General features: G+C 45.6%; 1 protein-coding gene across 1 annotated transcript in view; it reads left to right on the top strand.

Annotated features, from left to right (window-relative positions):
* Nucleotides 1-2,040: 2,040 nt before the first annotated feature.
* Nucleotides 2,041-13,158, top strand: part of LOC148477397 (uncharacterized) — a 28,366-nt gene continuing 17,248 nt past the window's right edge. Inside the window, exons 1-4 of the mRNA XM_088456821.1 lie at nt 2,041-2,076; nt 7,662-8,022; nt 9,208-9,423; nt 11,740-11,771. Of these exons, the coding sequence (XP_088312947.1) occupies nt 2,056-2,076; nt 7,662-8,022; nt 9,208-9,423; nt 11,740-11,771 (630 nt within the window). The 5' untranslated portion in view covers nt 2,041-2,055. The remainder of the gene's footprint in view (nt 2,077-7,661; nt 8,023-9,207; nt 9,424-11,739; nt 11,772-13,158) is intronic.

A 13,158-nucleotide genomic window follows, 5' to 3' on the forward strand; every position in this document is an offset into this window, starting at 1 on the left:
AGTCTGACACTGTGCAAATTGCTCCCATAACTTTTATCAGCTTTTCTCACACTATGTGATGCCATGAACAAGTTCCTGATGACTGGCTGGCTTGTTAATTAACCCTGGGGTCCATACCAGGGCCGCCCACATAACTTTATACCTACAGTAAGTACAAATAACTGTACATTGTTTCCCATGAGTAATTGTCACATGAAATTTGGTATGTTCACATTAATCTCTATTATTTCAGCTTTACAATAAAAGCAAATATTACTGCTTGGGGGGGTGTGATTGGTTTGATTTCTAATTCTCCCAAACCATACCTTCTTGATGCGCCCGAATCACACCAGTCCAGCAACAGACTTTAGGTAATTTTCTATGATTTTGGGAACTCATAGGGGTAAATGAATACCGCTTTTATACCTAAATTCTGGGTCTGACCCAGAGGTTGGAACAGGGTTCCAATCCGGATCAGACCTGGAATTTCACTGGCACGACCCAGGATATTCCCGAGTTGGCACCGTTCACACCGGAGACAGGTCTGCAGTGACCCGGCTCTTCCGACATTGAAGTGGATGCTTGTCGATGACGTTATCTCCAAGCACCACTTTAGCCGGGCAATCGGAAGCCATGCGGCACGATTCAGGTTATCGTGACCCGGATCACAACGTTTACACTGCATTCCCATGTTAAACCTTCCAAGATACCTGGGTTGGATTGCCAGGTAATTCGACCCGGTAATCCAAGCCTGTCCCCTTTTACATCAAGAAGCTACCCAGGTTTATCCTGCAATAACCCGGGTTTTAGCTCTGGTGTAAAAGGGGTTTTACTAAAGTCAGAGTCTTTAGAAGTGGAGATGTTGCCCAAAGCAACAAATCAGATTCTACTTAACATTTAACTAGCACCTTCTAGAAGATAATAGCAAGAATCTGATTGGTTGCTATGGGCAACATATCCACATCTAATAACTCTCACATTAGTAAATGTACTCCCTAGCTGTTACAGAAATATCAAATTTATATAAAAACCAAATAAAATATGGTGAGGTCTTTGATCCCTGCTTATGCTAATTCACACCTTTTGACCAGACTGCTGTTTGAATACCCCTCGCTGTTTAAGTGCCAAAAGACCATTCTCAAGTAATCTACAGTATATGCAGATGTAGACAAATGCCTTTTGCTTGCCAATCTCCTCTCCCAGGAGTGCCTGGACTGCACAGGTAATTGCTTTCCTGCTCACAGGTTCATAAAAGATGTACTGTACATGTTAATGAAACTACACCAGCCCCGATCTGGTTTCCTGAGTGTAATTAATATTGCATTGACCTGTGTAGGCAGAATTATAACCTAACCTCAAAAGAACATAGGCCCTCATTCAGAGCCGTACGCTCTGAGCAGAGCGCACGCTCTGCATGAGGGCCGGGCTCCTTTTTCATGGAGCGTCCTCCTGGATGCTCGTATAGCTGTGGGTCACCACCCACAGGCTATACGAGCGTGCAATTTGATGGCCGCGATGGTCGTGACCATCGCGACCATCGCAATTGCGAGCCAGAGCCTGCGGTTGAGGTTTTCAACCGCAAGCTCCGGAGTGATTTTGGCTCTATCAGAGCCAAAATCACTCCCACTGACATCACTAGTGATGTCAGTGGGCCGGCTTCTGACGGGAGGCGTTCCCGTGGGAACGCCCCCGTCAGGGAGGCACGCCCCCGGCACGCCCACCAAAGGGGGCGTGCTGTCAATCAACATTGACAGCACGCCCCCTTTGATCGGACACAACGAGCGAAGGAAAGTCCTTCGCTCGTCGTGTCTGGCGCATGCGCACGACGGAGCTCCCTCCGTCGTGCGCATGCTCAGTGCAGACCATCGACCCACTTGCGAGCGTACAGCCGCTCGCGAGTGGGTCTGAATCAGGCCCATAATGTGCAATATGCCCCAATACTGTATATCTATGTATATCTATAATCTCTACATGTACTGTATTAATTGATATTCCATGTACGGACTGGTATTCATGTCATAATGGGGATGTTTATTCTTCTCTCCATTTCTCACAGGTTGCAGATTGATTGTCATCATGTCTCTTATTAACGGACTGGTAAGACCCCACAACACGAGCAGTAACCACAGCATGGACCATATAGTATTAGATGGGGGTGGGGGGATTACACTGCGGATGTGTAGAAAAAGTAGGTACAGTAAATTGTGCTTAAACTAGAAGTAAATTAACTCCATATTCTGTAAATATATCATTAGGACTATTCCCTCCACTTTGTCCTTCCTACATATTTATACATTATTCCTTACAGGCTCTTACACACATATACAATCACACATACACACTCTCTCGCTCACACACACACTAACACACACACACACACACAGACACACATACAATCACACATGTGACAGGAGGATCTGCATGTGATTCAGGAGACATTCTCTCATCTCCCGTTTCCATATTCCCATAGAATTGGGGCGTGAATGTAAACTGCGGCAAATAAGGACCCTGGCGCAGTCTGTCCATCAGTCTGTGTCAGTAAGAGCCACAGCCTGCACCAGTTACATATACACTTCAGACTGAAGGATTATGTATTGGGAAGAGGTGAGTTTTTTAAATAACTATTCCTATCAAATTTGGGGTACATGAAAATGGGGGTAAGCATATTTTTAAGTCCCTAAAGGGCATTTTTAAAATTCTGCAAAAATGCACCTGCTGCTACCACCCACATTCTTTTAAACACCTGCCGCATACTTGGGAACCCCCCTGAATTAATTTTGTTATTTAAAAATGTGTTCCCCATTTTTTTAATTTTTTTTACTCCAGAATTAAATAAAATTTTTTGGGGTGTCCCTATTTTTTTACTTTTTTTGACACAGTTAACTTTTAAATGACATTTCCCAGAGGTGCACCGGCGAAAAGTCTTTGAAATTGAATAAGGGGATAATTGAAACATGCGAAAATGACTTTTTCACAGCCTAATTGAATATGGCCCTATGAGCCATAGGAAATGGGGCTCCCGTCTCTGCCAGCCAATCATAAGTACTTGATACCTGAGAGAGGTGAGAAGTGACTGACTTCACAAGGAGAGAGAGAGAGAGAGATAAGGAGGGAGAGAGAGAGAGAGAGAGAGAGAGAGAGAGAGAGAAGGAGGGAGAGAGAGAAGGAGGGAGAGAGAGAGAGAGAGAAGGAGAGAGAGGGAGGGAGAGAGAGAGAGAGAAGGAGGAAGAGAGAGAGAGAAGGAGGGAGAGAGAGAGAGAGAGAGAGAAGGAGAGAGAGAGGGAGGGAGAGAGAGAGAAGGAGGGAGAGAGAGAGAGAGAGAAGGAGAGAGAGGGAGGGAGAGAGAGAGAGAGAAGGAGGAAGAGAGAGAGAGAGGGACGGAGAAAGAGAGAGAGAGAGAGACAGAGAGACAGAGAACTCATATGCAAAGTCAGTTTACTGTGCTGTAAGTCTTTCTCTGTCTCTCACTCTCTCTCAGTTTCTCTCTTTCTCTCCAACTTATCTCTCTCTCTCTCTCTCTCTCTCTCTCTCTCTCTCTCTCTCTCTCTCTCTCCTTCTCAACCTACTGTATCTATTCCATCTCCCTGTCTCTCTCAACCTCTCTTTATCTCACACACACACACACATATAAACACACACGCGGACACACACACATATAAACACACACACAGACACACACAGACACACACACAGATAAACACACACACAGACACACACACATATAAACACACACACACATAAACACACACACACACACACACACACACACACACACACACACACACACACACACAGACACACACACATATAAACACACACACACACATAAACACACACACAGACACACACACATATAAACACACACACACACATATAAACACACACAGACACACACACACACATATAAACACACACATATAAACACACAGACACACACACACATAAACACACACACAGACACACACACACATATAAACACACACATATAATAAGCACACACACTGGCACACACACACTCATAAAAACACAGACACAGTCTCACAAACAGTTATTTTTTAAAAAACAATAAACTACAGTGAATCTTATGCTGGGTACACACTGACAGATATATAGGCCAATCAATTGGTCGGCCAACATATCCGCTGCCCGTCGGCCAGTGTGTACCAGCGATATGTCTGTGAATGGCGTTGTTCACCGACATATCGCATTGGCTGCGCTGCACAGCCGATGGACACACAGCTTGAGCCACGGGGAGGGGCGGGACATGCCCCCCGCCCACCGGGACACGCCCCTGACACCTCCCCACGACCCACCGCAGCATGCAGATTATGGTCGTTCAGTGTGTATGAAGGACCATTATCTGCAGATATATCCCTTAGGTATGTACCCACCTTTAGGGTATGTGTTTGTTCAAAATACACCAGGAATATTTTCAAACACAACTTAATTAATAAAGAATGAATTATAAATATTTATTGGTGGTGGTAAACACACATTGGCTTTTATTTCGCTGTCTTTCATTATAAACAAAACACTTTTTTGACAATTTTGGGCAGATCAGAAAATCCAAAGGTCAGGGGGGAGTTATGTAGCCTCTCTGCGCCCTGTATCATGTCATCATCGCCACATGAGGCTGTTGATAATTTGCAGAATTATCAGTCATTAATTGTATTCTAAAGAAACAAATCTAAGAAAATGGTAAATACCAGCAAGTAATATCCTTTTCAGACTATAAAAATAACCCACCCAGGTCACGTCCTAAAAAAAAACCGAGGTCGAGCATTTCCTCCCGGGTAGTGACCAGGGTTGGACCGTGGTGTGACGCGGGTCACGGTGCAGTGCGATACCCTTTCACACCAAAATCCTCCTTATGAACCAGTAAAAGAAAAACTTGATACTGGCAAATAAAAAAATAAATTTGTCAGTAGTCCAATTATAGGGATCTCTGTGGGGAAAGTCAGGTCATATACTGTATGTGTGTAATAAGGTAAGTACAGTACAGTAGGTTACAGAAAGACATCTCCTCAATAATACTCACTACTTATAACTCTTCCTCTGATTCCAGCCACAGCCAGTGACAAGAGGGAGCTCCGATAATGTGACTCTGTCACTATGAAGATGACACTGGGCTGTATACGCCATGTAGGGTGGGAAAACAAAGGGCCTCACTCATCTTGGTTTGCAGTTACAAATCCGCACACGATCGGCCGATTGTTGCATTCTGCGCATGTGTATGTATCGCAGTGTACGTGCGTGAACTAGCAACTGCAAACAAAATTGTGATGCAGAGGCTACGCAGAGTGATTGACAAGAAGTGCCGTTTGTGGGCGGTGACGGGGGGTGGTCGGGTGAACGCAGGCGTGTCTGTATTGCAACAAGTTTCCAGGGGCGTGCATAAATTAGCCACTGCGTGGCCAAAAGCAGCAATAGCGCTAATAGCGTGCGTGGATACTAACAATTTCTGAGTAAGGTCAGGGCTTGTGCAAGTGTGCATATGGGTCCGATGTTACTGATTGTTTCGCTCTGTTCCCCCAGTATACAGATGTGAGGAAGGGGTAGTGGGCGTCCTTATGTCAGGCTGCGTTCGCAATGTGAATGCAAACATTTAAATATCACCGCTGATATAAACGCCTGCAGTGCGTGTGTATAAGCAGAATTCTGTTCCGTAGTGAATCAAGCCCCATAGTTCCATGATCTCTTACGGTAATCCAGCCAATTGGCACAGGTAGTATCCTCAGTGAGTTAGGCCACACCGGCCATCCAGAGTGAGAGTCTGCGTGCAGCCAATAGTGATCACCAGTGAGTCTCCAACAGCCGGACAATTCAGAGCAGGAGGTAGCTTCAGTACTAAGCATTGCTACGGATGGAGGTGAGCACCTGTAACCTTTAACGTGTTTCTCCGTACCTAGACGGCTATCTCAAGAAGCAGGCATACATCTAAATCAAACTCTTACCTTTACCTAGTATTGGAGAATATTATTATATTGTGTGGATTTATAGACACAGGGTCTGATTCAGACCCACTCGCGAGCGCTATGCGGGTCGATGTTTGGCCACTGCGCATTTGCACGCCTGAGCCGGCTCCGATTTTCGCAAGCACAAGATCCGGCTAGCTCCGTTGCTACGGGTCTTGCACCAAAGGGGGCGAGCTGTCGATGGTGATTGACGGCTCGCCCAATTTGGGAGGCGGGCAGGGGGGGTGGCTGGCCAAACGGAGGCATTCCCTTGCGAACCCCTGCCATTTGAGGGTGGCCCCACTGACATCATGAGTGATGTCAGTGGGAGAGCTTCTGGCTCTATTAGAGCCGGAAGCTCTCAGGGGCTTGCGGCCACAAGCCCCTACCACAAGGTCTTGACCATCGCGACCATCAACCTGGCCGCTTACAATAGCTATGGGTGGTCACCCACAGCTATGCGAGCGGCCAGGAGGCCGCACAAAAATAAAACAAAAACGCCCTGATTCAGAGCGAGCGCTCTTTCAGAGCGTCCGGCTCTGAATCAGGCCCCCTGTGTGCTACATTTACATTGGAGAAACAATATTACAATTGTGTATTCTTATGCTTGTACTTTAGAATTAAGAATTGTCATATATTAGTCACTCTGGAGCTGCGTGTGTTTAATATGTGAGATTAATATTTTTATATACTCCCGAGAGCAATTAGATTTTTTCATTATTTTTTCATAAATGATTCTTATAAAGTTAATGATGTACTGTGTGAGGTTCTACGCGCCACTGCACAAATTTTGTTTTACCCATTTACTCTGCACCTTTGACCTGAGTTATTCCCAGGTAAGCCCCATTCACATGAAACCCAGGTCTGCCCTGATTAACTTGTGAGGTCATAAAAAGTGGTTGGCGACTGCTCCACACCCGCCAATCAGCTAAATTTAGGCATAACCTGGGTCAGATAACCTGGGTCAGACTGTGCACACTGTGCCGTGACCTGGGTCGATCCCGTATCCAACCCAGTCAGCCCATCAGGAGCAGTTATAACACTAGTGCTGGTGATCAGGATCAGGTTGGCTTGGCAGAACAGCCATCCCGTACCTTACGGTGGTGAAATCTTTTCTCCGGTGACTTGTATGACTTGGTGAGATACAGTACTCTCTCTTGGAACATTGGACAACAAAGGATGAATATAAATCTCCTAAGGTGAAAACATGTCACACCTGGACTACAGACAGTCTCTTCCCACCTGATCTTCAGGCATCAAACCTGGGATGGCAAGTTGACCAGGCCGGTCTCCTGCATCCCCCACTTCCCGACTATAGTGGGTGGTCTGGGGTTTTAATGACACCATTTGCATTGCATCACATTATCATAGCCACACCCCTGCTTTATAATGCCACAAATCACAGCTTGGCATGGAATGGAACAGGGCCACAGTCAAACAAGTGTGACACCTACTTCCTGGCTGCTTCCTCCAGGATTCTAGTGGAGGGGGATCACTGAATGGGGGTAATGCAATTAAATATATCTATGCATGCAGGATATACTGTACATCCCAAATATTGAGGGACTCCTAGTACGATGGTGGGATGGGAGCACAACTGCGCAATTCTCAGCAAAGCCTGTCGTTATAGACCCAACCCCTCTGTTTTTATTTTTTTATTTTTTGGGGAAAAAAAGAAAGAAAAAAAATCAAGAAATTATTGTAATTAAATTTCTGTTTCCTTTTCAGAACAGAATGTGTCTGACATTGATTCTTCGCATCTGGAACACACTTATCAGGAATTGTTCATCTCTTCCATACAAACTTCTTAGAATACAAATAAGAAAAACTAAAGTTGTTGGGATACTTTCCCGGGAAGGAGCGAGTAGTTACGGTTTTCTTCAAGACTTTCTCACATCATCGCGTAGGGTGGTCGGAGAAGTGCGGCCATTCATCATAACTAACAATGGTCAACGGGAGTTCTGCGCGGAGGTGCAGAGGTGCGATGTCGCCATCCTGTATCACTCCAAGAAGAGAGGGAGAGTGAATATCACAGATGTAACGGACTGTCTGTATACTCAGGAGCTGGACTATCTGCACAGGATACTGGGTAAGAGAGACTGAGGCACATCACACACATGAGGTAGGACAGGTTGTGTTATGCATTTGCTGTTTATCGAGTCATCTCCAATTGATAAGTCACATTATTTATAGCTATTCATTAAGTGGATCCAACCAAAGACACTGAGGGGTACATTTACTAAGAATCGTGTTTTGCTTGAGTTTGCCTGAATTACATGCTCCGAATCGCAGGCACACGGAGAGATTTGTCAGCCGAAACTACCAAATTTACCAAGAATCATGTTTTTGTTGAATCGATTTTTCGATGGTGTGTGAGATTGTGTTTCCTGCTCATGTTCCCTGTGTCTGACCATAGCCAAACACTCCCAAACATGCAGCCTGCACATATCAGTGAGATCCATGTAGGCTAGTACATGTATATAGTGTAAACATTTATGGTAAAAAACAAATAGCATGGAGTCCCACCTCCCAAGCATTACTAGCTTTGGGCTTTGTGACCCAGTCCTAGTTCAGGAAATAGGGGGGAAAATGGCATGGGGCTCCCCATATTTCAATGAACCAGCACCTGGCTCCTAAAGCAGTCCTGACTGAGGAAATATGGGGGAATTGGCTGATATTTATTTCTATTTGTGTTTTCACCCATGTTTTACAGAGAGAATCATGATTTCACACCCAATATTGCCAAACACACCCCTGAATGTGATCTCAGACCATCACGATCCTTAGTAAATTTACCCGATACTCTATGCTCTAATCCATCCACTGTATTCTCACAGTGTAACAGCTATAGCAAGTTACAATGTAAGCAGCAATTCACAGCACATGAAGTGGGAAGGGTTTATAAGCAGTGGGAGACAGACAGACAGACAGATAGTTCTATACAGTTATATTTATATGTATATATATATATATATATATATATATATATATATATATATGACATATTTTGGTATTGAGATGAAGTGTTTTATGTTGCACTGTAAGAATAGACTTGTGTTTCTTTGAGCTATCTATCTGTAATAGTGAGGCTATTTAAACAGTTTATACTGTATACATTTTTTTGTTATATGAAAAATTGTTTGATGCTTTTGTTATGAAATATCACAAAGTAGAGTAATATGGAATCCTCTCCTCCGGGAACGGTGTGCCGTACAGTGTATTGGGGTGACTGGTGTAAGTGGCAATATGGTAATAGCAGCTCTATTCTTTATAGGGAAGAGTAAGGTGATTGTAGTGGCCGATGACTTGGATTCCAGCTCTACATTGGAAAAGCAGAGGATACTCCAAGATCAGCCTCAGATTCAGCAAATGGCCCAAGATCTCTTTCTCTTCAGCGAGGAGGAGAAACAGGAAAGTGCACGTGACCACATGAATGAGAAGCTGCAAGACATATTATCTATCATTAACCAGGCTTTCTACATCGATATAGGTAAGTGCTGTCTAACCATTCATGTATAGCGTCCTGTGTTTCATGTTGCTAAACAGCCGGTGCGGTCACGGAAACTTAATGGTGAGAGAAGCCGCTTGGCCCGACAGCCTCATACAGCTCCGATGCGGTGAAGTTATCTTGTCACTGATTCTCACTCCAAGGTTCTTACTAAGACAAGACTGAAGCTACAGTAATGTACCAGATAGGTTCATCCTCCGAGCCAGGGCCGGTGCAAGGTTTCTTGGCACCCTAGGCATTTCTTCACCCTTGTATAGCTTCACAAGCTTTTATACAGTGCCCCCAGTAGTGGCCCCTATGCAGTGCCCCCAGTAGTAGTCATCCTATGCAGTGCCCCTTATATAATGCAGTTGTAGACCCACCTACACCTACTGCAAAGGCATTGTAGTAGTGATCTCCCCCCCAGCCATGCCCCCAGTAGTGATCTCCCCCCAGCAGTGCCCCCAGTAGTGATCTCCCCCCAGCAGTGCCCCCAGTAGTGATCTCCCCCCAGCAGTGCCCCCATTAGTGATCACCCCCCAGCAGTGCACCCAGTAGTGATCTCCCCCCAGCAGTGCCCCCAGTAGTGATCTCTCCCCAGCAGTGCCCCCAGTAGTGATCTCCCCCCCAGCAGTGCCCCCAGTAGTGATCTCCCCCCCAGCAGTGCCCCCAGTAGTGATCTCCCCCCCAGCAGTGCCCCCAGTAGTGATCTCCCCCCCAGCAGTGCACCCAGTAGTGATAACCCCCCAGCAGTGCCCCCAGTAGTGATAACCCCCCAGCAGTGCCCCCAGTAGTGATCTCCCCCCAGCAGTGCCCCCAGTAGTGATCTCCCTCCCAGCAGTGCCCCAGTAGTGATCTCCCCCCAGCAGTTCCCCCAGTAGTGATCTCCCCCCAGCAGTGCCCCCAGTAGTGATCTACCCAGTAGTGATCACCCCCCAGCAGTGCCCCCAGTAGTGATCTCCCCCCCAGGAGTGCCCCCAGTAGTTGTCTCCTCCCCAGTAGTGCCCCCCAGTAGTGATCTCCCTCCCAGCAGTGCCCCCAGTAGTGATCTCCCTCCCAGCAGTGCCCCCAGTAGTGATCTCCCTCCCAGCAGTGCCCCCAGTAGTAATCTCCCCCCCAACAGTGCCCCCAGCAGTGATCTCCCCCCCAGCAGTGCTCCCAGTAGTGATATCCCCCCCAGCAGTGCCCCTAGCAGTGATCTCCCCCCCAGCAGTGCCCCAGTAGTGATCCCTCCAGCAGTGCCCCAGCAGTGATCTCCCCTTTATCTCAGGAGCTCTCTCAGTTTAGATACTTATGGTCTAGGTAGAAATTAAGGAATCAGACATCAGTTTACCAAGATCTATAACATTTACAACCATCCAAAATGAAATAACCAAACACTTCCCAGTAACTACTGTATAACAACATGACACCAAGAGGGATGTGGGGAGGGAGCAACCTAGATAGGAACATCCTGTGGGAAATTAAATGGTATTAATGATAAATTGTATGACAAAGTGGCAGGTTAATCTGGATTCTCCACAGCTATATATTAAATACATTTAGCTTGGAAAAGCTCCTGAAAGTTTAAATATATATTTGTGACTGTAGTTTAGTATTTATTCCTTTGTACTTTGGGTTTATTGGCCTATAAAATAGAATGTTTGTACCTAAAGTATAACTTACCTCAAAACTCAAATTTACCTGGATCACTCATTCAAGAGGTCTGGCAGCTTGTCCAACTGCTTGTTCTGTACTCTACTGAGCTCCATCTTGCTCTCTTCTCCTCTATCCTGCTCTGTCCTGATCCCACCTGCTCCCTCCTGCTCTGTCCTGATCCCACCTACTCCCTCTTTCTCTGTTCTGATCCCACCTGCCCCTCCTGCAATGTCCTGAGCCCACCTGCTCCCTCCTGCTCTGTCCTGATCCCACCTGCTCCCTCCTGCTCTGTCCTGATCCCACCTGCTCCCTCTTGCTCTGTTCTGATCCCACCTGATCCCACCTGCTCTGTACTGATTCCACCTGTTCCCTCCCACTCTATCCTGCTCTGTCCTAATCCCACCTGCTCCCTCCTGTGTCCTCCTGCACACTCCTGTTTCCTCCTGCACACTCCTGTTTCCTCCTGCACACTCCTGTTTCCTCCTGCTCCCTCTTATTCCCTTCTGTTTTCTCCTGATCCTCCCTGCTTGCTATTGCTGACAGCATGTCACTGGCGAACCTTTTACTTCTTTAATGATCAGTACAAGATAGCCAATGTAATAAGAGCATACAGAGAACACGTAATATCTCATCCTATCTGGAGTCCTACTTTCATATCACAAATTTCCTTCTGATCTGTAGGTTCACAGAAAGCGGAAGAGATTCTTATCCTGGTGAGTATAGAAAACAGATGTATCACTTATCTATGTTGTTTAACTATTAATTCAGGAATATCCATAAATATGTACAGTAATATTTATATAAGTACCAGTCCAATACCGAACGTCTATATGTAGACATAGTGACTAGTGATGATGTCACCACATAACATATACTCAGTGATGCCATCAACTAATTTTTTATATATATACTTAGTGATGTCACCTAATGTATAATGAGGGGCACAGTTGAGAAGTTGCATATAGCAGCCAATCAGCTTCTACCTGTTATTTTCTAGCACAATGTGTAAAATGACACTTAGAAGATGATTGGTTGGTTCTGTACTGGCAACTTCACCACTTTATCTCTCTTCAAGATTTGATAAATCCCCCTCATTCGCCCTGACGTCACCAGCTAATATGTATAATCAATGATATAGTCAGTTAATATACTGGGATGTCACAGTGAGTAGGTTTTGGAATTAATGAAGAATTCACATAAATCTAAACTGGACGGACATTTCAATCATTACATAAATATTTAACTGAGCACTGTAACAAGTGACAGATAGGTAATAAGACAGCCTCCTTATCAGTTCTCCTATCTCCATCTGTGCTTCTGATATGTGCCCTGTGTGTGTACAATATGAAGTATCTGCGAGCCTGGTATGTGCCCTGTGTTTGTACCATATGAAGTATCTGCGAGCCTGGTATGTGCCCTGTGTTTGTACCATATGAAGTATCTGCGAGCCTGGTATGTGCCCTGTGTTTGTACCATATGAAGTATCTGCTAGCCTGGTATGTGCCCTGTGTGTGTACAATATGAAGTATCTGCGAGCCTGGTATGTGCCCTGATTATACCATATGAAATATCTGCGAGCCTGGTATGTGCCCTGTGTTTATACCATATGAAGTATCTGCGAGCCTGGTATGTGCCCTGTGTTTATACCATATGAAGTATCTGCAAGCCTGGTATGTGCCCTGTGTTTATACCATATGAAGTATCTGCTAGCCTGGTATGTACCCTGTGTGTGTACCATATGAAGTATCTGCGAGCCTGGTATGTGCCCTGTGTTAATACCATATGAAGTATCTGCAATCCTGGTATGTGCCCTGTGTTTGTACCATATGAAGTATCTGCGAGCCTGGTATGTGCCCTGTGTTTATACCATATGAAGTATCTGCTAGCCTGGTATGTGCCCTGTGTGTGTACCATATGAAGTATCTGCGAGCCTGGAATGTGCCCTGTGTTTATACCATATGAAGTATCTGCGAGCCTGGTATGTGCCCTGTGTTTATACCATATGAAGTATCTGCGAGCCTGGTATGTGCCCTGTGTGTGTACCATATGAAGTATCTGTGAGCCTGGTATGTGCCCTGTGTTTATACTAGGGGTGTGCGG

The sequence above is a fragment of the Taudactylus pleione genome, unplaced genomic scaffold (genome assembly GCF_031769625.1).
Source record: "Taudactylus pleione unplaced genomic scaffold, aTauple2 ptg000720l, whole genome shotgun sequence".
Taxonomy (NCBI): Eukaryota; Metazoa; Chordata; class Amphibia; order Anura; family Myobatrachidae; genus Taudactylus; species Taudactylus pleione.